The sequence below is a fragment of the Hemitrygon akajei genome, chromosome 22 (assembly GCF_048418815.1).
Source record: "Hemitrygon akajei chromosome 22, sHemAka1.3, whole genome shotgun sequence".
NCBI classification, from domain to species: domain Eukaryota; kingdom Metazoa; phylum Chordata; class Chondrichthyes; order Myliobatiformes; family Dasyatidae; genus Hemitrygon; species Hemitrygon akajei.
Genome location: NC_133145.1, coordinates 42,633,048 through 42,660,293, shown reverse-complemented (window position 1 = coordinate 42,660,293; position 27,246 = coordinate 42,633,048). Strand labels below are relative to the sequence as shown.

General features: G+C 42.1%; 1 protein-coding gene and 1 long non-coding RNA gene across 6 annotated transcripts in view; one reads left to right on the top strand and one right to left on the bottom strand.

The window, feature by feature from the left end:
- LOC140714671 (uncharacterized) overlaps nt 1–7,728 on the bottom strand; it is a 36,872-nt gene extending 29,144 nt beyond the window's left edge. The window contains exons 1-2 of one of the 2 annotated variants that reach the window (XR_012095969.1): nt 7,633–7,728; nt 3,706–4,212 (exon numbers count right to left, since the gene is read on the bottom strand). This is a non-coding gene — a long non-coding RNA (uncharacterized lncRNA). The remainder of the gene's footprint in view (nt 1–3,705; nt 4,213–7,632) is intronic. The other variant, XR_012095968.1, reaches the window with a different exon arrangement.
- The window catches only part of LOC140714669 (protein sidekick-2-like), a 919,455-nt gene that overhangs the window by 779,283 nt on the left and 112,926 nt on the right, over nt 1–27,246 (top strand). For all 4 annotated transcript variants that reach the window (XM_073026119.1, XM_073026118.1, XM_073026117.1 and 1 more), the window contains one exon: nt 2,455–2,580. In XM_073026119.1, the coding sequence (XP_072882220.1) occupies nt 2,455–2,580 (126 nt within the window). The remainder of the gene's footprint in view (nt 1–2,454; nt 2,581–27,246) is intronic.

Below are 27,246 nucleotides of genomic sequence, written 5' to 3'. Positions count from 1 at the left end.
CAGACCAGTGAGGCTTACATTAGTGGTGGGTAAACTATTGGAGAGGATTCTTAGAGACAGAACTTATAAGCATTTGGAGATGCATAATCCGATTGGAGATAGTCAGGGTGGCTTTGTGAGGAGCAGGTGACTCACAAGCTTGAATGAAGATTTTGAGAAAGTGATGAAGCTTATCAATGAAGGCAGATTAGTGGATTTGGCATTAATAGTATTTAGTAAGGCATTTGACAAATTCCCCATGAAAGGCTCATTCAGAAAGTTAGGAGGCATGGGATCCAGGGAAACTTGGCACATGGATGCAGAATTTGCTTGCCTACAGATGGAAAATAGACGGTTGCAGATGCAGTGTATTCACCTGGAGGTTAGTGACTAGTGTTTGGCAGGGTAAGTTTTAAGGCCACTGCTCCTGCAGATTTTTCTAGATGACTTGGATGAAGAAGTGAAAAGATGAGTTACTAAGTTTGCAGATGACACAAAGGTTAATGGGTTTGGGGATTGTTGTAGATGCAGAGCCAGGCTGAGAAAAGGCAGGTGGAGTTCAATCTGGATAAGTGTGAAGTGATTCACTTTGGAAGGTTGAATTTGAAGGCAGGATTCTGAACAATGTGGAGGAACAGAGAAAGCGAAGGGTTCACACCTGTAGATCCCCTAAAGTTGAATAGCAAGTTGATAGGGTGGTTAAGAAGACTTAGGGTGTGTTGGCCTTCATTATTCAAACGATTGAGTTCAACAACCATGAGGTAATAAAACTCGGGCCAGATCACAGTTGGAGTTTTGTGTTCAGTTCTGGCCACCTCATTATAGGAGGGATGTGAAATCTTTAAAGAGAGTCCAGAGATTCACCAGGATGATGCCTGGATTAAAATGCAAGTCTTATGCGGATAGATTGAGCGAGGTAGTGCTTTTCTCTATGGGGGAAAGCAGGATGAGGGGAGACTTGACAGAGGTGTGCAAAAGGAAAGAGGCATAGACTGAGTGGACAGCCAGAGATGTTTTTCTAGATCAGAAATGATCGATACAAAAAGGCATAATTTAAGCTAATTAGAGATAAGTATAGGAGGAATGTCAAAGGTAGAATTTTTACGCAGAGAGTGGTGGGTATGTGCCAGGGGTAGTGGTAGAGGCAAATACATTAGAGGCATTTAAGAACTCTTAAATAGGCACAAGGATGAATGAAAAATTGAGGACTATGTCAGAGAGAAGGGTTAGATTGCTCTTGGAGTAGATTAAACGGTTGGTACAACATCATAAGCCGAACTGTTCTATGTTCTATATTCTAAAAACATTAAATATGGCCTTCAGGGAAGGGTCAATTCACATAGGTGTTCCTTTAGTAAAAAAAAAAGCATGAGACAATGAAGAAAAGGACATCAGCAGTGGAGTTTTGAACATTTCTGGAAGTTTCTGGAATTTTCAAAATTTCCATAAGTTGAAAACACTAGATCCTTTTTTAAATCTATCTTATCCAAGTGGCAATGGAAAAATCATGTAAGTGTCACCAGTTGGAGGAGTGAGGTTGTATTGAATGAAGTTTGCTGGGGGGGATGAAAATTAGCAGTTTCCAAGGGCACTGGGTTTGAATCTCAACACTTGAAGATGCTAAGTCTAAAAGGGTAGCCAGAGTGATTGATACAATCAGAGATTAAAGTCTAGAATTTAATTGAAAATCTGTTTGCATTGCCAAACTTGAAAGAATCAGTTTATTAAAACTTGATGATAAGAGTTGAATAAATATAGCTGACTAAGAGATCAAGCCAGGCTACAGAAATGTTCATCTTGTTATTGTCAGCATGCATGCAAATATTGCCACCAAAATATTAAGCCAAAAAAAAATCTAATATTGCAACTTTGAGGAACATCTAAATTGAGGCATGAATGGAAGTGGATCTTCCATGGATATGTGCCAATGGCTTTGAAATTAGCTGAAATGGAACAAGGGATGGGAAGTGGACCAAAGGGAAGAGGTGGAATGGAGTGCTCCACCCTTATGTGGAGGCCTTACCAAATATGGAGGAACAATGGACTGCCCTCAAGATGTGGAATATATCTGTTTTATTTTTCAAATAATCTTTCTGCAACTAGGTTACAATAATTTGTACAAAGAGAATTGGAGAGCGTTGTTTTCCTGGAGGGCTACGTGCTTTTCTTCTTAAGCTGCTCATTTTGTCCTACTGCTGCTTTTTCCCAAAGAAAGTGGGTTGGCATACAAAAACCCACAACTTAAGTTGAATTGTACTATTGAATGGCCAACCATTATCACATCCTTCAAAACTAAGTATCAAAGCCAGTGTATGCTGCCCTATCAAATATAACTTGGCTGCCATATTATTCCCCACCGTTGTAACGGTGGCCACCCTTTAAAAAACGCTTGACTTCTTTGGAGTTTGACAGAGGTTAGGAGAGGCATTATCACATACAATGTATTTCTTCATGCCACTGCTTCCTTTCCCTCAGGTTCTCCAGGTCCCCCAGGTGAGCCATTGATCTACAGGTATGGTTCCGTCATTACTATTCATTGGTCCAGTGGAGACTCCGGAAAAGCACCCATCAGTCGCTATGTCATTGAGGCCAGACCATCAGGTGAGAAGTATGACTCATCAAAATGTTTACTACCATTCACCTCAGTGACATGATTGAGATCTGCTACTGAATATTTGGGATTAAGTTTGATTAAGTATTTTTGTTCTTTTAAATAACTAATTATCGATTATGTGTAAAAATATGTCAATTGCAAACATCATCATGCTACCACATGATACATGTGCATGCACCTTGCTTGAAAGTAAGCTTGAAGTTACACCACAGTTAATGGAAAATCTGCAGACACTGCAAATCCAAGCAACGCACACAAATGCTGGAGGAACTCAGCAGGCCAGGCAGCATCTATGAAAAAGAGTACAGTCAACGTTTCAGGCCAAGACCCTTCATCAGGTCTCTGAAGGGTCCTGATGAAGAGTCTCGGCCCGAAATATCAATTGTACTTTTTCCATAGATGCTGTCTGGCCTGCTGAGTTCCTCCAGTATTTTGTGTGTGTTACTCAAAGTATTTCAGACTTACTGCATCTTCTTATAATTAGTTCAATGTTTTGAAGTTACAAAACATAACAGTATGCATATCAAATTTATTACTCTGCATTCCTAGGGTTCCATATTTTAATTCCTTGTGACCAACTTTGCATCCAAGCCAAGTGTGACAACAAACGATTCTAAATAAATCCAGGAAAAAAGGTTATCAATGATACACAAATCACGATATGAAGTACATTTATTGAAGCAGGATTCTTTGTTTTACAGGAAGAGTACTGAAGTCTTTAAAGGGTTAATAGTGTTCCACTAAACCGACATCTGTTTTTAAGTACTTGTTTAATTAAATTTTCCAGGAATGTTTCCATCTTGTTTCCATGTTGTTTTTTTCAATCTTTAAGTTACATAAATTACCCCTATCACTTAATTTTACAATGTTGTCATTACACTGGGCAGTATTAAGTAACAATAAAAAACAAATGTAAAATACTTTTTTTTTAAAGCATTGCAAATAAAATGCAGATCTGTCATGCTGATAAAATAACTGGACATAGTAAAAGCTTATATCTTGAATTTAATCTTACTATGAGCAACTTAATCTGAATTTTGTCAAAAATCCCATTAATTAACTCAAATATTTTTTTCTGCTTTGGGTATGGTAAACAGGCTGAGAACACTCACCCCAAATAGTTTTTGAAACCTTTTCACCAATTAAATCCTTCACAGATTAGGAGTGGGACCAAGTATGTTCACATCATATGGACGAATTGTTTTCAGTGCTACTGAACAAAGTCCTTAAAAGGTGCATGGAAATGTATCCTCTGTGTCACGCACTAAACATAGAACTGTGGCTGGGGCCAGAAGTTATACTCGATAGAACCAAATTTCAGGAGAGGAGCACTATTTGTAATTGCTGATACATGTGAGACAAATATATAAATTGCAGGTAATAATTAGCTTTTCAGGCAGCGTCCATGGAGAGGAAAACAGACAAAACTTTTCATATTCAATGATCAGCACCAACGACCCAGATTCAATCCTTATCTCAGGTGCTGCCGTGAAGAGTTTGCAGTTTCGCCCTGTCACTTGGTGGATTTCCGTGCAAAATACTGGAGGAACTCGGCAGGCCAGGCAGCATCTATGGATAAAAGTACAGTAGATGTTTCGGGCTGAGACCCTTCATCAGGACTGGAAAAAAGAGATGAGAGGTCAGAGTAAGAAGGTGGGGAGAGGGGAGGAAGAGGTAGAAGGTGGTAGCTGACAGGTGAAACCAGGAGAGGGGGAGGGGTGAAGTAAAGAGCTGGGAAGTTGATTGGTGAGAGAGATAAAGGACTGGAGAAGGGGACATCTGGTCGGGGAATGCAGAACGCCATGGAAGAAAGGGAAGGGGTGGAGCACCAGGGGGAAGTGATGGACAGGTAAGGAGATAAGGTGAGAGAGGGAAATGGGAATTGGGAATGGTGAAGGGGGGCAATTACCAGAAGTTCAAGAAATCGACGTTCATGCCATCAGGTTGGGGGCTATCCTGATGGAATATAAGCTGTTGCACCTCCATCCTGAATGTGGCCTCATTGCAGCAGTAGAGGAGGCCATTGACTGGGAATGGGAATGGGAAGTAGAATTGAAATGGATGGCCACCATGAGATCCCACTTACTGTGGTGGATGGAGCCTAGGTGCTCGGCAAACGGTCTCCGAGTCTACACCGGGTCTCTCCAGGTCTCTTGTTTGTGATTGATTACCTAGCTGATTGCCCACTGCATTTTGTCCTTGATGTAAGTTAATTGCAAAGGGAAGCTAATGGACAACTGTGAGAGAGACTAATTTGCAAGGGTAAATGGAATGGAACCAATGGGATTGCTTCTGGGGGAACTGGTATAAAACAAATGAGCCAAGCAGCTTCCTCCTCTGTGACAGGAGGTATAATTATAATGTCTGTGTGGGTTCTTATTTTAGCTTCATGAAGTGCCAGGATTGTACTGAAACACTAGAACTGCTAAAACATTTACACCATGTTTATTCCACTCTCCCCATCTGCACTGCATACCTCAGATGTTTGCATACACCTCAGCTTCTTTTTCTTTTTATAAAGAATGATATACAGAGTCTCGCTGTTTACCTCTCTAAAGGTTTGCTGACACTCTGATTTTGTCAGTGTCATATCTACTACTTGATTCCACTTCAGCTCATTAAATAAAGAGATTTTAAGTTAGACGCAACAGGCAATGGGGTTCGTTGGAGTTTTGCGTGAATTGATGGAAAGAAATAGGATCCAGGGAAACAAATGAGTCAGCATTCTGGATTCAGAGGGGAATACTGGAGGACATCCTGCCAGGTTCTTGCAACCTGCGTGGATGAAAGCAAAACTGCAGACTGTGTGAGCAAACTGTCCTTCAAGATGAAGGATTGGAAAGGACTGAGGTGGTAGCAAGCAGCAGGATAAGTACTATTCTCTGTCTCTGCTAACATAATCCTGCAAACTGTGTTGCCTGCCAATTGCCAAGGTGAAGGAAATTTCCTTGGGGCTGGAGAGGAAATTGCAGTGGGAGGGGAAAGATACAGTTTCTATGGTTCATGCAGGATTGAATGACAGAGACGGTACAAGGAAGGAAGTTCTGCGGAAAGAGCGTGAGCAGTAAGGCTCCAAGCTAAAAGCCAAAGCCACAAAAACGAAAATGCTTGGATTATGCTCTGAGCTGTGCGCAAATTAGCATGGGATAAATACCAATTAAATGCAGAGCTCAGAAATCATATGGGAGAAACAGATGTCATTTTATAGGGACAGTCACCAGCAAGGGCTAAGAGAGAAATGTTATTTTGGAACAAGCATTACTTGAATCAGGCTGTGAACTAGAGATTTAGATAAGACTTCAAACTAAGTTGCTGCAGGGATTGGGGAAAAGGGTCAATTCCGATAAAGGTAAATTTATAAAATTATAGAGCAGAAACAAGGCAATGATACAAGATACAAAATGGAAAATGACAAGAGTCTGTCTGTAAAGAAAAGTGCAATCTCTAAATACAGTGCATATTGAGTCTATATAGAGTTTACCTTTACTTCAAGTCAGAGCAGAGAAAAATGGTAAAAAGACAAAATCAAAGGCTTTTTGTTTGAATGCTTGCAACGATCACAACTGTGTAAAGTAAAAACACAGTTTGAAATTAACATATAAACAGGCACGGTTGCAAAGTGATCAGGCATGGGAACTAAATCTTACAAAATACTTATTTCTTGGAAGAAATAAACAAAATGGAAAAAGTGGTAAAGTGGCCCTGATTTTCAAGATTGGGTAAAAGGCAGTAGAGAGAAAGGATCTTAGTGCAGGAAATCAAGTAAAGCGAAAAAACAGCAAGGAACAGGATACATTGGAGGGAGTTGTACATAGGCACCAGATGGTAGGCACAGAATTAATCAGGAAATTGGATGTGAATGTAACGAAAGTGATATAGAAATCATAGGGGACTTTAACCTGTCTGTAGCCAAGTTAGAGAAAGTGTGGAGAAGGAATTCATGGAGTGTATAGCAGATTAATATGTTCTGGAACTAATGAGGAAACAGACTATTTGAGATCCAATAATGTGAAAGAGTTAATTGATGATGTGGTAGTTGAGAGGCCTTTCGGAAATAGTGATATAGAATTTTATGTAAAAGTTGAAAGTAATTTAGTTTGGTCTGAAACCAGGTTTTTAAATCTGAATTAAAATAAATTATGAAGGCATATGTTGTGAGTTGACTATGGTAACTGGGAAAAGGCATGGCAGTGAACAAGCAGTGCCTAAAAAGTAAAAAAAATGCTGTATAGTTACAAGCAATGCTATTTCATTTTGAGGTATAAAAAGCTGAAATAAGATCCAGTCAGAGATATCAATAGAATTTAAAGACATTAATAACTCAAAAAAAAAGCATATAATGTGACAAAAAACCAGAAACCCAGACAAATGGAAATATTTCAGGATTCAACAAAGGAGAACCTAGCCATTGATAAGGAAAGGGAAAGTGGACATCACAAATAACCTTGCAAAAACAAACCTGACCATAAAAGTTACTATCAGTGTGTAAAAAGTGAAAATTAATATGGGTCCCTGACTGAATGAAGCAGAAATTATATTAAAAAATGACAAAAGGTTCAAGAATATCCAATACTTCCTATCAGCCTTCATAAATGAAGACACAGGAAACCTCATGGAAGTAAATGGAGAACTACTGCTTTGGAATAAATGAAGAGTTTAAAGAAATTAGTATAAGGAAAACTTAACATCTTAGGATTTTGATGAAGATTGATATAGAGCATGCACTGGTAGTCAACTTCAGGATGGTGTGAGATTTGAGGGGAACTTGCAGGCGAAGGTATTTGAATACAGTTGTTGCCTTCATTCTCCCCGTTACCAGAAGTCACAGGTTTCAGAGGTATCGTCAAGTAGGCTTGGCAAGGAACTAGCATCCGTGTTGGAGATGGTTAACACCGCACCCATATGTGCACTGGTTGTGCAAAGAACAAATACTTTGGGAGATCAACGGGCTACCAGTCAAATGAATTGTTTTTCCTTCTCTGCCGTAAAGTAATGCGGATGATATTGAGCTTCTTGAGACATGTTGGCTCTGTACTTACCTGGGCAGGTGAAGAGTCTACATCGTGTTCCTGATTTGTGCCTTGTAGATGCTGGAAAAGCTTTAGGGTGTCAGAAGGAGAGCAATTCACTTCTGGATATCCTGCCTTTCACCTGCTGTCCTAGTCTTGCTATTTATATAGTTAGTCCTGCCAGGTTCTGGTTAATGGTGACTCCCAGAATATTGATGATATATGACACAGTGATAGTAATGCCATTGAATTTCAAGAGCAGTAATTAAATCTTCTCTGCTGGAGGTATTCTACGCTTGGCACTTCTGTGGGGCAGAAATTATTTGCTGCTTATTACCCCATCCCTGAATGTTGTCTCAGTCTTACAGCATGGGCTGATGCATTTGCTGTGGAGTTATGAATGGTGAGAGGAAGGTCATTAATGAAGTGACTGAAAATGGTTAAGCCCAGGTTCCACAGTCCTGAGGAATGCCAGTAGTTAGATTCTGAGATAAAATGATTGTGCTCTGACAGTCACGGCCATCTCCTTTTGTGAGATGTAACACCAGCATTAGAGTGTTTTTCTGCCATTGCCTATTACCTTTAGTATTACGAGGGTGTCTCATTGACTTAATGTCAAGTGCAGACAGTCTAACCTTTTAGTCCATGAGTGGGCCTAAGAATCTGATGAGATATGGAGTCGAGTAGTTCTGGGCATCAGTGAGCAGGATGTACCTGAGCAAGTGCTTCTTCATGGCACCGTCAATGACTACTTACTTCACTTTGCTAATGATTAATTGATTGCACGGTTGTTAGCTCGATTGTATTCAACCTGCTTTTTGTGAACCAAGCATACTTGCTGTATTTTCTGATAGATGCCTGCGTTTTCCTGGAACAACTTGGCTAGAGGCTTATCCAGTGCTGGAGTGCAGGTCGTCTCTACTATGTGTGAGATATTGTTTAGTCCCATTGTCTCTGCTCAATCTGATGCTCTTCACTATTTTTGATATTAGATGGAGGTTGGAGACCGGGTTCTGTGATGGTCCAAATCTCAGGAGCGAGCCTGTTGGATCATGTACGTGGCATGTCTGGTTAAATGTGGCTTTAAAGTTTCAATCATGTCTTCAACACTCACGTGCTGGACCCAATATTGTTGAGGACAGGGATGTACTTGGAGCATCCTTCTTCTGTTGGCTGTTTACCGCCATTCGTGATCCGATACATCAAGCATGAGGTTTCATATTTTGGTACCATACATTTCTTCTGCTGATGATGGTCGACACATGAGTGCCCAGTTTGTTCTGAGTCTCTCCCATTGGAGGGCAAGGGTACTATAAGGAATGCAAAGTGGCTTGTGGGAATCACCCTTGTACTTTGAGTCCTGGCATTTCCAATCCTCCATTTTAAAGTTCTCATCCATTTCTTCACATCCCGCCATGGTTGTGTAGTTCCCTGTTTTTGTAATTTCCTTCAGTTTGATCATTCCTGACCTCTCTGTGCTTCCTGATTTCAAAAGGAAGCATGCTGTCTGCATTGTTTTTCTGTTAACCACATAACACACCTTCCTTATAGTGATGCCTACAATCATTAAATGTATGAACTATAACCAAAGAGATCAGGTGGCATGAACTCATCTTCTCCCTTCCAAGCCTTTCACTTATTACCTTAAATCTGTATGACTGTTTTTCAACTTTTTGTTTTGCCCCTCTGGACATATACTTTTTACACTTTAACTAATTCTCTCTTTGGCCTCTATTATTTTAAAGAAATCAACTTCAGCCTAGCCCTCATACAAAAAATAGTTCAGTTACAGAAATAAGATTGTGTATCCCCACTCCATCCACTCAAGTGCCTTCTCATAATGTGGTGACCAGAACTGTCCACAATACCCTCAAGTTTTTAAATCATTTAACTTCATGTTCTTATACTCCATCGCTTTGCTAATAAAGGTAAGTCTCCTGTATAGCTTCTGAATCATTCTTCCTGTTTCTTTCAGGCATCTGTGGATATTTGTTTCAGTTTGGAATATAGAACATTAAGCAGTACAACACAATACAGGCCCTGTGGACCACTTTTTTGTGCCAACCTTTTCACCTACTCCAGGGACGATCTAAGCCCTTCCCTCCACATAACCTTCATTTTTCTTTCATCCATGTGACTCTCTAAGAGTCTCTTAAATGTCCCTTATATATCTGCCTCTACCTCCACACCCGGCAGTGCATCAGGTTTAGTATCACTGGCATATGTCATGAAATTTGTTGTTTTGCGGCAGCAGTGCATTGCGATACATGGTAACAAAAAAACTATAAATTACAATAGGAAATATACATTAAAATGAATGAAATAAGTGGTGCAAAAAGAGAACAAATAGAAGAATAGTGAGGGAGTGTATATGGAGTATAGTGTAGATTAAGAAATCTGATAATGGGGAGGAAGAAGCTGTTCCTAAAATGTTGAGTGTGTGTTTTAAGGGTCCTGCACCACCTCCTTGATGGTAGCAATGTGAAGAGAGCATGTTCTGGGTGATGGGGGTCCTTAATGATGGTCCTCTTTGAGGCATACTCTTTTGAAGGTGCCCTCATTGCAGGGGAGGCTAGTGCCCATGATGGAGATGGCTGAGTTTACAACTTTCTGAGGCTTTTTCCAATACTGTGCCATAGCCCCTCCATGCCAGACGGTGATGTAAGCAGATAGAATGTTCTCTGTGATACATCTGTAGAAATTTGTGAGAGTCTTTAGTGACAAATGAAGACTAACACATCACATGCCTTCTTAACCGCCCTGTCAATTTGCACATAAACTTTGAGGGATATATGTACGTGCATCCCAAGTTCACTCTATTCCTTTACACTACTAAGAATCCTACCATTAACTCGGCCATCGAGTACAACCATCCAAAGTTTACCACTTCATACTTTCCTGGATTGAACTCCAGCTGCCAATTCTCAACCCAACTCTGCATCCTATCAATATCCTATTGTAACCTGTGACAACCTTCTACACTATCTGAAGCACCACCAGCCTATCTGTCATCTAGAAACTTATGACCCAACCCTTCCACTTCCTGATCTAAGTCACAAGTAAAAGTCACAAGGTGCAGTGGTCCCAGAAGAGATCCCTGTGGAATACCTCCAGGCAGAGTACACTCTATCTACTACCATCCTCTGTTTTCTGTGGGCAAAGCAATTCCATATCCATGCAGCCAAATCTCCCTGAATCTCATGCCTCTTGACTTTCAGAATGTACCTACCATGGAGAACCTTGTCAAAAAACCTGACTAAAATCCATGTACACCTCTTCCACTGTCCTTTCTTCATCAACTTGTTTTGTCACTTCCTCAAGAAAGTCAATCAGGCTCGTGAGGCATGACCTGCCCTTCACAAAGCCATGCTGATTATCCCCAATCAAACTATACTTCTCTGAATACTCATAAATCCTTTCCATAAGAATCCACTCCAATAGTTTGTCCACCCCTAATGTAAGCCTCATTGGTCTATAATTTCCATTTTTATCCCTAATACCTGTCTTGAACGAAGGAGGTACCACCCTCCAGTCTTCTACTACTATTCTTGTGGCCAGTGAAGATGAGAGTTTATTGAATCATTGTAGCTGCTTTCCATGTTATTTTCACTGAAGAAATTGACAAAAGCATTACTTTCCATTGGATGTCTGAATGGTCTATCTTGGTATTCCTATTTTGGTATTTCCTTTTCTCAATCAAAATCACTTTATTGGCAGTCTTGAAAACATACCAGAATTGATTGTGGTTCAGTGCCAAGCAAAAAAGACAGGAGCATACTGTAACAGGCAACACAATAGCAACCAACAATTTCCAAGACAGCTATAAGCAATCAACAATTAGCACAATGGTCACATGTACAAACATCAATAATCAAACTTAAATAAATGTGATCATGTGAACAGTATCAATAATTATCAACAGAACAAAGATAAAACTTATCTCAAAGGAAATTACTGTTGAAAGGTTGGTCTGTCAGAAATATGTTTTAAAACACAAAATTGTAAGCATTGAGGTATGAAAAAGAATACAAAATGTACTTTAAAAAGTAATAGTGCAAAATACAGATGTTCAATGAAACCATATGCGTAAATACTTAAGGAGGAGGAGTTGTAGAGTCTTATAGACACAGGGAGAAAGGATCTCCTGTGGTGTTTAGTGGTGCACCTCAGTGGATTCAGTCTGTACTAAAAGTGCCCCTCTGTTTGTCCAGTATGTTATGGCGGGGGTGAGAGGGACTGTCCATAATGCTCCATAGCTTCTGCAGCAGGAAAGACCACTCAACAGAAGTTGTGCAGGGACATTTAGGGTATTACTCCTGAGTGAGTTTTGTTGAGAAACTGGATAGCTACAGCAAAGAAGCTTTGGAGATGACGTGTGGTCATGGTGGTGGTGGACTCGTAGTGTCTGCCTGATGGTAATTTGGTGAAAAGACAACTGCTAGGGTGGGTGAAGTCAGCAGTAATTTTTCCAGCTCCTTTCTTCACTCTGGCAATGAACAGGTCTTTGAAAGTCCGTAGCTGACAGCCAATCATCTTCTCTGCTAAGTGGCCCACTTGCCACAACCTGAACTTGGAGAGAGAGAGAGAGAGGAGACGGCAGAAAGCCAAACGGTGGTAGAGGTGGTCACTCTCAACGATAGCTGAATAAAAATTCATCGAGATATGCCCTGAGATGTTGTTTCCTACACTGGCATCGGAAGAAAATCCTCCACCTGGAACTGGCTGATCATACCCGGTTCAGAAGTACACTTCACTTTCAGCAGCTGGAATCAGCTGCTCATTGACTTTCAGTGTGAGATTCAATTCACTGGTCATTATTGGTTGATAGCAGACACAAGAGACAGCAGATACTGAGATTTGGAGCAAGAACCAAACTGCTGGAAGAAAGCAGCAAATCCAGTTCAGATTAAGGGTTTGGACCCAAAACATCGACTGTGCATTTCCCTCTACAGATGTCTGATATGCTGGATTTCTCCAGCACTTTTCTTCTTGCATCAATAACCAAAGATAAATTTCTACCTCTGTGGTCTCCTGACTGGAAGAATGCTGATGGCAGGGTGTTGGGTGTGGAGGAAGAGTTCTTTGGACACTCAAATCCAGAATAAAAGGTGAATGTGTAATTTTTATTTTGTTTCATTATATTACCTGTGAACAGTGAGACTGGAAAAACTTCACAGAATTATAATGAGTTAGCTTGTCAAAAGAACACTGAGGTGTGACTGACCTATTGACCATAACTGCTGTTGAGACATGTTTTAATTCTTCTTAATTAGTAATTCAAAGCTGCGGAAACTTAAAATGACTGGTATTATAAAGTGTTCCTTGGTTGGTAGAGTAGTGACATAATAGCTTTCCTTACTGTCTACATCTTGGAGTCGGAATAAGTTATTGCATCCCTTGGCATGATACTAAAGTGAGTGAACTGGAAGTTGCAAGAGATGAATGAAAGATGTGCAGTAGTGGTGGTATTTACCTGACATAACTGTTGTGGGTTGAGAGGGGAAAGTGTTAGCAAATGTACAGTCGCTGGAGAAAAAGAATGAGGACCTAAGAGCAAGATTTCTGTATTGGAAGGAGATGAGAAATTGCTGTGTTCTGAGTTTCATGGAGACATGGCTCACTCTGAACACATTGGATTTGGCGATCAGACCTGAGGGCTTCTCAATATGCAGGATGGACTGAATTGCTGATTTGGAGAAGGCAAAAGGTGGGGGCCTATGTTTCATGATAAACTCTCTGTGTGGCATTTGAACGCAGCGGTCTTGGTCTTGTTGCGCTCTTCTTCCCCCAACCTGGAAGATCTAAAGATTAAGTACCGACTGTTCTACGTACCAAGAGAGTTCTCTTCCATGATCCTGACCACAGTTTAGATACTGCCAAAAGCTAACGTTAACCAGGCACTCATGCTATTGAATGCTGTCATCATCAGACAAGAAACTGCCCACACCAGTATATTTCAAATCATAAATGCAGACTTCATTCGGGCTTTTTGCAGTCATCTCTGCTCAATTGTCATCCTAGAGGGGATAACTTCTCTCACCTTTGCTCGCCCCCATCACTGAACTGTTCCCACAACCTAAGGACTGACTTTCAAGGACTCTTCATCTTATGGTCTCCATATTTATTGATTATTTAAGTTTTTCTCCTTTGTATTTACACAGTTTGTTGTCCTTTACGCATTGGTTACTTGTCCATCCTGTTGGGTAGGGTCTTTCATTGATTCACCTGTGTTTCTTGGATTGACTATGTTTGCCCACAATAAAACAAATCTCAAGATTGTATACAGCGACGTATATGTACTTTGACATTTTAACTGTCCCTCATTCTTTGGGGCTCTCTTCTGTTTTTGTGGATGTCTGTGTAGAACAAGAACTTCAGGATGCATATTGCATACATTTCTCAGACGTTAAATAGAGCTATTGAAACGTATTTTAAACTTTGAAAGTGAGTTACAGTTTCACATTGCAGCGAGTGACATTGTTCCTCTGGATCAGGATCACTGAAGATTTATGATACTGAAGGGCACTACTCAGATTGTAATGACCATGCTGGTCAAAAAAGGAGTGTTACACTTAATCCGACCTTCCAGCATTTGCTTCGTTATCCTAAAGGTCAAAACACTTCGAATACAAATTCATGTACAGTTTTAAGATGATGAGGGTTTCTGCCTCTACAGCCCTTTCAAGCAATGTCCAGAAGTCTACCATTCACTAGACAAACCTCATCTCTCTTCTACCAATCATTTAAAATCTGACCTTGATTTTTATGATGTTTGTGACAGAAAACAGCTCCTTTTTATTTACTCTGTATTGCACCTTCATACTTTATGTGTCTCTATTAAATTTCCTCTCAGACTCCCCAGTTCCAAAGGAAACAACCGGAACATATCTAGTCATTGCTTCTTGCTAAAGTTTTCCAGTCTCAGCAATGTCTCTGTAACTCCACTCTGCATCCTCACCAGTGCAGTATGGTGACCAGAATTGCCTTCAGTCCTCAGACTGTATCTTGGACATGTGACCATTGCTGAGTTTATAGTAAAGGTCAAGTAAGTAATTAATCTTGCAGATTTTTACATGGTAATTTTTTCCCAGAATTTTGTATCATGTGTTAATGTTTTACTACAATACATCTGAAAATACTATTCCATTAAAATGAAATGTATCCAGATGCTGTAGCTGATGACTCAGCCAATAAATGTTCTTCTCAGAAGCTTGAAGAATGAAGAGGACTTAGGTTCAGTGTTGGTCTTAGGTTCTATGTTAAATGATCTCAGTTGGAGTAACTATAAAGATCCCATTTTTTAATCGCACTATTAGAAAGAAAATCATCAAAGTTGGTTCTGTTTACACATTGTCATTACATATGAGCATGATATCATAGGGTGAAACGTGATTAGGTTTGGCTCCAACATTTCCCACTGTCAAAAAGTTTCCTAATTGCTTAATTGCTCAAGAATTTTTGGGTTCTGCTTCTAAAATTCCCTGTTTCTGGAATTGATTGTGAGTGGAGGCATGAGAGGCTGTAGAGTGACAGAATTTGGAGCAAAACCAAGATGCTAGAGGAATTTGGTAGGTCAAGCAGCATCTGTGGGAGGGTAGGGAATTATTTATTTTTTGGGAAAAGACCCTGCTTCACCACTGTGAGTGGAGGAGCTTGTGTAAAGAAGGGGGGGGGGTTGGGTGAGACAGGGGCACCACAGGCGGAGCTCTGAAAAACTGTCACTCATGCTATACGGTCTCAACAAAGCAGAGGAGACTGCACCTGGTGACCCTGTGATCTCTGTCCTGGAGGCCGATGTTAGGCTGTCTTTAAGGAGGGTGAATTCTTGCAGGGGGCAGGCCCCAGGGGAGTACCTGGTAAGGCTCTGAAAACTTGTGCCAACCATCTGGGGGGAGTATTCAAGGACATTTTCAACCTCTCACTGCTATGGTCAGAAGTTCTCACCTGCTTCAAAATGGCAACAATTATACCACTGCCTAAGAATAGTAATGTGAGCTGCCTTAATGACTGTCACTCAGTAGCACTCACATCCATGGTGATGAAATGCTTTGAGAGGTTAGTCGTGGCTACCATGAACTCCTGCCTCAGCAAAGACCTGGACCCTGACCCATTGCAATTTGCCTATTGCCACAACAGGTCTACACAGCATTAGATCACCTGGACAATAAAAATACCTACGTCAGGATGCTGTTCGTTGATTGCAGCTCAGCGTTCAACACCATCATTCCCACAATCCTGATTGAGAAGTTGCAGAACCTGGGCCGCTGTACCTCCCTCTGCAACTGGATCCTCGATTTCCAATACAAGTGTCCCCTGCTTTACAGAAGTTCTCTTTATGCCACTTCGCTTTTACAAAAGACCTACATTAGTACCTGTTTTCGCTAACCGAAAGAAATCCAAAGAGGATTTTCACTTTTACAAAAAAAAAAGGCGCCCACTTTAAACTTGTGTTTACCCTGAGAAAGACTACCACGATTGTGAAGCCTTGCGTGGGCAGGTGTGTGTGCATGCATGTATTTTTTTCTACAAATCGGTTTTGGCTAAATCTTTCCAATTCTGCTAAGTGAAACTACACTGTACATACATTATTTCTACTTTATATAGGCTGTGTATTTATCATATCATTCCTGCTTTTACTATATGTTAGTGTTATTTTAGGTTTTATGTACTATTTGGTATGATTTGGTAGGTTATTTTTTGGGTCTGGGAACGCTCAAAAATTAATAAATTAATGGTAATTGCTTCTTCGCTTTATGCCATTTCGGCTTATGAAAGGTTTGGTAGGAATGCTCTATTTTCGGATAGCGGGGGAAACCTGTACCATCTATCAATGTGCTGATGATACAACCAATGTTGGTAGAATCTCAGATGGAGACGAGAGGGCGTACAGGAGTGAGATGTGCCAGTTGGTTGAGTGGTGCCGCAACAACAACCTTGCACTCAATGTCAGTAAGAGGGAAGAGCTGCTTATGGGCTTCAGGAAGGGTAAGACGAGGGAACACGAACCAATCCTTACAGAGGCAGCACAGGTACGTAAGGTGATGAAGAAGGTATATGTGATACTTCATTAGATATAACACAAAACCCTTGGACAACATCGGTGGCGTGGAGAGGGGAGTCTTGCAGCTTGAGCGACTGCCGGTCTACCATAAAAAAAATCCTTGCCCAGCCTTGCGCCCTGGAAACTTTCCAAGGCGCAAATCCATGGTCTATCGAGACTAAAGGAGGCCTACACATAACACAAAAGTGCAGGGAGATTTTGGTTAAATTTAATAAAACATTGGTTAAACTACAGATGATGTATGTTTTATTCTGGTCACCACAATACTGGAAAATCATGATTGCACTAAAAAGGACTACAAAGGATGTTCACCAGAGTGTTGCCTGGCGTGCAATGTTTCAGTTAAGAGAAGAGATTGGACACCCTGGGTTTGTTTTCTTTGAGGGAACCTAAATGAGTTATACAAAGTCATGAGAGGTGTAGATCAGGTAGATGGTAAGAAACATTTCCTCATAGCAAAGGTATGTAACACCAAGAGACATAGATTTAAAATAAGGGATTGAAAGTTCTGAGAAAGAAATATTTCAGCCAGCGGGTGACGAATCTGGAATGCTCTGTCTGAGGGAGTGCTGAAAACAGGTTCTCTCACTTTCACTGCTGGACAGGCACTTGAATTGCCAGGAGACAGAAGACGACCAGCCAATTACTGTGAAATAGGATTGATGCTCGGTGGTCAGCGTGGCCGTTGTGCGAGGGAGGGCCCTGTTTCCATGCTCAGTGAGTGTATCATGTAATACAGCAGACTCCAAAGGAGAACAGTGTGACTAATAGCAGGTGGCAGCCAATGCAGTCACAGCCACCTGCTACTAGAGCCAGGCCAATTCAATTAAAGGAAAAAGTGTAATCAGGTTGATCAGCCATGGGGAAAAGAGCCAAAGAGTTTGGCACGTTTGGTGTGGTGACTTTGTAGACTGCCTTTATTCTGGGCATCTAGCCATTTCTTACAAGTCTCTGTGGCATATGTGCCACACACATTCAGTCTTATCCTATTTCTATGAAAAATAGTCTACAAACTGAAGACTTTGCCATTTCTTATTCCAGTTGGAGGCATTCTTTCACTGTCCACGCACATACCCCATGGAATGCATCTTCACTGTGTGTGGACCATTCCGAGGCTTGGGGTGGGTATGGTCCCATCAGTATGATTGGGTATTTTAGTTGTGTGTTATCTCTTATGTTGCTGACTGGCGAGTTACTTTGATAATGCATTTACTCAGAATAGAAACTTGCTTGTCTCTGGGACTTCCCTGCAAAAAGCCTCCCTCTGCTAAAGTTGAGCATGTATAAGACTGCGCTCATGGTGGCTGAAAGGCCACAGATTGAGCCAGGAACATAAAACATGTCATCAAAATGAAAATAATACGTTCTTTTGCTTGCAGTTGAACATTTATCATTGCTGTGGAATTCAGATGTTATGCTGGGAAAATGTACAGATGTCAGAAGCCATGATCGTAAAAGATGCTTTGATCTCCCAAGATTACACAGTGTCTTGTTCTTCTGGAATAAAGAAGACTGGCTTGAATGGCTTTGTTTTTTATTGAGATACAGTGCAGAATGTGTCCTTCCAGCCCTTTGAGCTGCGCCACCCAGTAAACCACCCGATTTAATCTTAGCTTAATCACAGGACAAGTTACAATGACCAATTAACCTACCAACATCTTTCGACTTTGAGCATCCAATGGAAACCCACACGGACATACAAACTCCTTACAGGCAGTGGCGGGAATTGAACCCGGGTCGCTGGTACTGTGAAGTGTTGTGTAAAATAGAGGCATCACATCTAGCATGAAGAAGAAAGCATTTATTTACTTGATGATTTGCTGTGGAGAGAAAGCGATGCTTTCCTGTTGATATGGTACCAATGTTGATAAGTGATCAGAGGAGCCGTTCAGTAAAGATTCTGATTTCCTTGGTCATTGCAATATTATCAAGACAGTAGTTCCCAATGTATGTGGCAGCTGTTTGTCAGTAGGAAGTTGGTGACACTCTCCACAGCGCTGAGGCTTGCTCCAGCTGCTCCAGGCTTCGTGTCTGTAAGCTCTGCGATAAGTTGCTCCACTGTGTGATGAACTGAGGCTGAAGCTGTGGGCCTGCACTGGCTGCTCCGGGATTTGTGTCTATGGACTCACTTTCATTTTGAATGCTGTTGCTTGTTTATATTGTTTGCATGACTTCTTTCTCTGCGCGTTGGGTGTTTGTCTTTTTTAATGGGTTCTTTCTTGGTTTGTGGCTACCCGTAAGGAGATGAATCTCAAAGTTGTATAACTTTGATAATAAGTGTACTTTGAACTTTGACATTCCAAGTTGTGCTGAAGGTCCACCTATGCAGAAAAATGACTCTCTATGTTTTTTATAAATGACTTGGATGAAGAAGTGAATAGTATAGAAGTTGTTGTAGGTTACAGTGGGACATTGATAGGAGTTGGGCTGAGAAGTGGCAGATGGAGGTCAGTCAGGAAAAGGGTGAAGTGATTCACTCTGGAAGCTCAAACTTGAAGGCAGAATTCTTAATCATGTGGAGAAAAGGAGATATCTTAGGCTTCATGTCCATAGATCCCTCAAGTATGCAGCGCAAGTTGACAGGGTAGTTGAACAAAAGATATGTGGTGTGCTGACTTTCGTTAGTCAGAGGATTGAGTTCACAATCCACAAGGTAATACTGCAGCTCTATAAAACTGATTAGACTGTTCGGTTCTAGTCACCTCATTATAGGAAAGATGTGGAAGTTTTAGAGAGGGTGCAGAAGAGATTTACCAGGAAGCTGCCTAGATTAGAGAGCATGTCCTATGAGGATAGGCTAAGCAAGCTAGGGCTTTTCTGTTTGGAGTGAAGGAGGATGAGAGGTGAGATACTCGTTAGAGGTATTCAGGATAATAAGAGACAGAGATCAAATGGTCATCCAGAGACTTTTTCTCAGTGTAGAAATGGCTAATACAAAGGGGCATAACTTTCAGGTATTTGGAGGAAAGTATAGGGGAATATCAGAGGTAGATTTTTACACAGAGAATGGTGAATGTGTAGAACGCACTGCCACCAGTGGTGGTTGAGGCACATATATTAGTGACATTTAAGCAACTTTTAGATTGGCACATTTGGGAGGGAAGGGTTAGATTAATCAGAAATTAGGTTAAAATGTTGGCTCAATATTGTGAGTTGAAGGGCCTGTACTGTGCTCTATTGTTCTATGTTCTATGTTAAAATTATTTAGGTCACTTGCTTTTGCTCTTGAAGCCTGGAACACTGTTTTCTTAGTCTAGTATGTGGTTTTGGAATAATAGTCAGAACTCTTCTTACATCACCTTTCAAGGTGATGATATTGGGCTAGAGGCTGTAATGCTCTAACATGGTTGGATTACAGACATGGGTAGAACACTGTGACCACTTCAGTGTAAGTTTCAGCAGCGGCTTATGCCAAAAGAAAATAGGCCACCTGAATCTGAGGCCAAGTCTGGTGGGGAGGGAAGTCTTGGAAAGAGAGCTAGAGGACTAGGATCTGGGTCTGAGCTTAGGTATCTGAGGAGGGCATTTAGCTGAGCTGGAGATTGGTTAGTGTGCGGGAATGGCACAAAGAGGATGAGATTGATTAGGACCAGGATCCTGACTGGAGTCAGCAGTAAGTTTCATAAGCTGAAGAGGTCAACACCTTGTGCTTGGTGTGGACTAAAAGATCAAATTGAGGTGACACCCTTGCAGAATCCTCATTTAGAATTGAGGTAGTCAAACATTATTGCCTAAGGGATGGGCAATGAGGGTTGACAATTGGAAAACTTAGTCTAGTATTTCTCAGAATGCTAACAAAGGAAAGCCATATGGGGGAATAATGTCATTCCAGTGCAAAATTCCTTTAAGTACATTGATTCAGATTGGAAAGTCCCCTGTCAAATTTTCCAAGTCAAGTTAAATAATCCAGAAGTGGTTGTTACTGTTCATCACTGTGGGAAAAGTTATCCCTCAGTTGTGCAACACTGGAAAAAAGCAGCATTATGTTGTCTGCAAGATGTCACCTGGAACTCTGGGTTTCAGGACAAACATGGTGAGCTAGGATTGTTACATAAAACCAGAAACTCCTAGTCTCTCAGCAGTTGCGATAGTACCTGTGAAAAAGAAACAGTTAATGCTTCAGTTAAAAAAGCTGTTTTCAACTGTTTTTATTTCTGATTTCCAGCATCTGCACTTTTAAAATTTCAGTTTGTTGCTAGAATTTGCATTTTGTTTTTCTGTTCCTTGTTTTTAATTTGACTGGTTCCTGGCCTGGTTCCAGTCACCACCATTTCTGAAATGGCTGTTCTTTGTTCATATCTTTCTGTTGTGCCATGCTAATTATGATTTCTGTGCATCCCACCAGCTATCACATAATTATCACTTCGCTTAGATGCCCTTGCATGTCCCGGTAATAATGCTTCAGGAAATGTAATAGAAAAAAAGGGAAGAAAGAAAACAACTTAAACACTTTTTTTGTGAAGGAACAAAGCAGTTTTAAAAAACCTTTTGAACAAAAACTGAAACAATCCTCACTCAGTGGAATGGGCCAAGAACACTACCTGGCTTTTTGCTCTCTTTTTGCACCACTTCTTTATATTTCTTGTTGTAACATACATTTTTTTATGTATTGCATTGAATGCTGCTATAAAACAAAAAAATTCACAGCACATGTTAGTGATAATAAACTTGATTCTGGTTCTGTATTATGTGGGGACAAGGTTTTTGCCTTTGGACATTTTAGGATCTTCAAGTCACTAAGTTAGACAAATTAGCCACACCTTCCACGTTTAATTAATTGTGAGACATTTCTTGTTGACACTTAGAGCATCAAGAGTTGTGCTCTGATCTCCCATTACCATCAACTCCAGATGATAATGCTGTGAAGGTCATATCTTTGACACCAAGGTCAAAAAGTTGGACGTTGTATCAGCTGCATTAATCTTACTGACAAAGCTGTCAAATTACTGTTGTACAACTGATTTGCAGCTTGCCATATGGCCCAAAGATCACAGCTGCTGTAAACAAAGATAAGCACATTGTGATACCTTCGGAAAGTACGGCACAATGTGGAAATACCAGCTTTGAAGCAACAGCTTCAGCTTTATTTGTAGCATGTGAAATTAGTGTTACTCTTGCAACTGTATGGGTCTCATTGCCAGACAGAATTTGAGTCGGGCATCTCATGAAAAGCCACATTAATTCCATTTCATTCTGCATACTTTGACTCATAAACTACTTGTGCTCTAACCTACTGGAAACTTTTGCAGTTAACTGAGAAACATGGGCAACAGAAGATTAGTTAATGTCCTTCTGACAATCAGTCTCCCTAAATAATGAAAATTAATGACTGGACAAGCACATAAACAACAGGGATGGATTATAATTTATGGTCAAATCTAATTTATTATGAAAGGAAGTCAGCCAGCAGGGGAAAACAAAAATTGAAATTGTAGATTCGGAGCAAAGTAAAAAAGAGAAAATAAGAAGTACTGTATAAGAATTATAAATTTGATTTTTTTTACTAAACAAATTGACTACATACCGGAATTAGAGGAGCTGTGTAAGTACTGTTATAGGAAGAGAGGTCATTAACTTATTACCTCGCTGTGATGTGTTTAATGGGCAATTGAAGTGAAAATGGAGCAGGTTCTTAAAATAATGAGATTGCATTGGTAAGGTGCCATTAATTTGAAGCAAACGCCAGTGCATTCTCAATCAACCACAAAAATCTTGAGATCAGCAGCTTGCATTTTTTCCATAATTCTCAGAATATGCTCCCAGTTTGTACAGTAATAAACATACACCTCTTTTTTTTCCCCAGCAACATATTAGTGGAACTTATTTTTTGGTCTTTGACAGATAATCCATGGTCAGCGGGCTTAATGGATTAATTCATTGAAATTAAACTAGAAATGTTAATTTAGTGAATCTTCTGATTGCTGGGATATGTTCCAGCAAAATTGCCTTCTGAAGTTACCCAGTTGTTTCATTGATGCACCATCCCAAGGCTGTTCTACTGCCAGCCATGGTTCTCCTCATCAAAGTACCTCTCTGCCAATTCTGACATCTGTATGTCTTCACCAGAATGCCTTTGTGTCAAGAGAAGTCCCCACTGATGATTCTGATCCTCGTGTTGTAATATCCAGTTTCATCATAAATGTATAAATGTTTTAAATGCTTATTTATCACAGTTCTGTTTTTAATTAATCAATACTGTACCAGGTTACCAAGAACCTAACTTACAAGAAAATGGTGACACAATCTAAGGGTAGATACATTTGTTAAAAGGAGCATTTATTGCATTACCTTTGCACAATAAAACCACCCAAGTCCATTGTTCTGGGGTTGTCTATTCTTTCCTTGATTAGAGCTTTATTCTCTACTCGATTCATGTGTTTTGAGGAGATAGATGGAGTTAATCTGTAGCAAGCCAGAGAGAAAGAAGCCTGAGTTTAGTTCAGGTCAAGGAGGCCTGTCATAACATGTCAGTACTGAGTAAATCAGCTCTATCAGGATGAACAAAACATTGAATACTGGAAATCTCCAAGATTTGCACAGCGCAATATGGGGCGGAGTGATATTTGGGAAAAAGCAAGGCAGATGAAATGATCTTTTTATTCTGGTCGCAAAAGTGTAAGGAACATATGCAAAAGTATTTACCTAAAGATCATTGGAGTAGTCACTGTTATTGATGAGATTTGCTTTGGTCCTGCCGATACAATGGTTTCAATGCACCGGAGCCCTGTCAGCCTGCTGGGATCAAGCCAGCTCCTGACTGTAAGTACTGGCAGAGCTGTTTAGAGTCTGCAGGGTGGAGTGAGTGCTCATGTTGTGCCATGGACAGGTTCCTGAAGCTGATGGTGAGAAATCACTCCTCTGCAGGATGGGTAGCATTTTGGTACTGGCTGCTTACATTGAGTAGCTCCCTTGGGAAGGCAGCATACAGCTAACGCAAAGTGGCTTTGACTCAAAAGAAGAGATGACCCCTGTGGCTCCAAAAATGCTACTGCTCTCTGTGCCCCCGCCCCCACCCCATCCTTCAGCTCTATATTGGCCAGTGTTCCTTGAAAGGAGGTTTCAGTAGCAGTCCAGAGTTAACTGTCAGGGTTCCTTCACATTTTATGGAAAATACTGTCCCACAGACATTCAGCATGAGGATGGGGACCGGATCTTTGTTAATTGGGGCAGGAGATAGCCCTTCCTGCTTGGTACCTGGCCACCGTTAGCTCTGATTATTCAGTGTTTTAGATCAACATGGAATGTCAGAGTGCCACACCACAGGCTGTTCACCAGAAATGATCATGTGAAACCCAAGTAGATGTACGTATAGGAAAAACTGGTTCCTGGTGAAATGTACATTTATGGCAGCAGAAAACTAACAGAATAACATTTTTTATTAAAGCTGCTTAATTTTGCTTTAAGAAAATAAAAATGGAATTGCCTAAGCTGCCTGACTAGACAGGTGCAAGATCACCTATTAGTTCAGTAAGTACAGTATATCATGTCCTAACACTGTAAAAATCCATGTTTACTCACTGTTCCCTGCAGTGACATGCCTTTACTTGTGTAATGTGCAGGCCATGATTATAATTAGAGTTCGAATGTGGAGGACACAGCCACAGAGGCACCGTAAAACACAAAGGCACTGGAGGTACTCGGTGGAACAGGCTGCACCTATGGAGAGAAATAGATAGCCAGTGTTTCTGATCAAGACCCTTCATCTAGATGAAGATAAATCCAGATGAAGGGTCTTGACCAAAACATCAACTGCCCATTTCCCCCACAGACGCTACCTGACCCCCTTACTGAGTTCCTCCAGCACCTTTATGCCTTATCCAGATGTCCAGTGTCTGCAGTGTTTTGTGCAGAGCCCCAGTAAAGAGCACCCTTCTATCCCTGCTGTCACTATTGGCTGTTATCTCATCCAGTCATACTGCTTCTTCCATGAGCCACTAAAGAGATGTGTCAGTTAGAGCTCAGGGATTAGGAAAATGATTTTTGATTTGTAAATTATAATCCCCAACCAAGTAGAGAAGATTAGTTATCCGAGATTTCATACAATCTCAAACAAACTAAGTGACTAACTTTGAATTGGTGGGAATTTATAAGGGTCTGATTGTGCACCCATTTAAAGCAATGGAGAATAAATTCAAACAACACACACAAAATGCTGGTGGAACACAGTAGGCCAGGCAGCATCTATAAGGAGAAGCACTGTCGACGTTTCGGGCCGAGACCCTTTTCATGCAAGTTGTGAAATTCATTTTGAAGTCAGTTCTGTCAATTTTTTGCCTAAGTTAAAACTATCCCAAGATGAAGAATTCCTTTGTGCAATAATCATTTAAATGAAAACCACCAAGATCCAGACCATTGAGCTTTGAAGTCCACAACAGTTTTCCTCTTATTATCTTTCACACCCTGATAATTTGAAGAAGCATTTCATTGAATTGTGGCGACCCACTTTCTGCGCAGGCGAACCGGCTCACAAATAGCCAGCGCGCGGGGAGAGACTTTGGTAATGCACCTCTGACGTCATTTCCACCCGGAGAGGGCGGGCGTTAGGGATTAAATGCCAGCGCCGTGAAGTTTGAATAAACTAGTCTTGAAACGACTTACCGACTGCGTGTCGTTATTTCAGCGCTGTGTGTAGCACATCGCTACATTGGTGACCCCGACAGTCCAAACGGGATTTGGACCAAAGATGACCGACTCTTCATCTGTTCACGCAGTTTCGCTAAAACTGCCGACTTTCTGGACGCTGTGGCCACGCGTGTGGTTTAGCCAAGCAGAAGCCCAGTTCCAGATTCGGCAGATATCTTCTGATTCCACATGTTACTACCACGTGGTGAGCACCCTTGACCAGGAGATGGCCGCCCAGGTTGCGGATTTCATACAGTCGCCCCCAGAAGAAGGCAAATATGAAGCATTCAAAGTGCTGCTCATTGGGACTTTTGGCCTCTCACGGCGTGAGCGGGGTGCCTGCCTGCTTCACCTGGACGGTTTGGGAGATAGGCTGCCGTCAGCATTGATGAACGAGATGCTGTCCCTGGCTGACGGACACAAGCCCTGTCTCATGTTCGAGCAAGCGTTCCTAGAGCGACTGCCCGAGGACATACGTCTGCTGCTGGCCGACGCAGATTTCAGCGACCCCCGGAAGGTGGCGGCCCGGGCAGACGTGCTGTGGAAAGCCAAGAGGGAGAGCGTGGCGTCCGTCGGTCAGATTACCAGGCCACGCGCCCAACAGCAGACCAGACCAGGCCCGGCAGGGGGGCGCACACAACACAGAAGCAGGAGTGAGGAGGCCAGTGAACAGTGGTGTTTCTACCACCAGCGGTGGAGCACAGAAGCCCGCCGTTGTCGCCCGCCCTGCAAGGGCCAGGGCCAGGGCCAGCTGCCGCTAATGACTATGGCGGCTGGCCACCAGGACAGCCTCTTGTACGTCTGGGACAAACAGTCGGGACGCCGCTTCTTGGTCGACACCGGAGCGGAGATAAGCATCTTGCCCCCGACGGGGTACGACACCTGCAACAGGAAGCCAGGACCCACCCTGAGGGCCGCAAACGGCAGCACGATATGGACCTATGGCACCCGCACAGCGCAGCTGCAGTTCGGCGCCAGCCAGTTCACGTGGGACTTCACACTGGCCACCGTGGCCCAACCGCTCCTGGGGGCGGACTTCTTGCGAGCTCACAGCCTGCTGGTCGACTTGCAAGGGAAAAGACTGGTACATGCCGAGACTTTCCAGACATTCTCCCTGGGTGAAGCCAAGTTGCCGGCCCCACACCTGGACTCCATCATGTTGTCAGACAACGAATTCACCAGAATCCTGGTGGACTTTCCATCGATTCCGGCACTGCAGTTCATGGCAGCCATGCCCAGACATGGGGTTCAGCACCACGTCCCGACCAAGGGACCACCCCTCCACGCCCGCGCACGAAGGCTCCCCCCGGAAAAGCTCCGCCTGGCGGAGGAGGAGTTCAAGAGGATGGAGGAATTGGGGATCGTATGGCGGTCTGACAGCCCATGGGCCTCCCCCCTGCACATGGTGCCCAAAGCAGCTGGGGGTTGGAGACCATGTGGCGACTACCACAGACTGAACAAGGCTACAACTCCAGACCGCTACCCCATGCCACACATACAGGACTTTGCAGCAAACCCTCACAGGGCAAGAATCTTTTCCAAAGTAGACCTCGTCCGGGGATACCATCAAATCCCGGTGCACCCTGAAGTCATCCCCAAAATGGCACTCATCACCCCGTTCGGCCTGTTCGAGTTCCTCTGAATGCCGTTCGGCCTGAAGAATGCCGCATAGACGTTCCAGCGGCTAATGGATGTGGTTGCACGCGACCTGGACTTTGCGTTCATCTATTTGGACGACATCCTTATAGCCAGCAGTTGTTGTAAGGAGCATCTGTCCCACCTCCGCCAGCTCTACTCCCGCCTGAGTGATTTCGGCCTCACGATCAACCCGGCCAGATGCCAGTTCAGTCTCAATACCATCGACTTCCTGGGCCACAGGATTACCAAAGACTGGGTAACACCTCTGACCGCCAAGGTAGACACGATCCGCCGCTTTGCCCGGCCCAACACGGTCAAAGGCC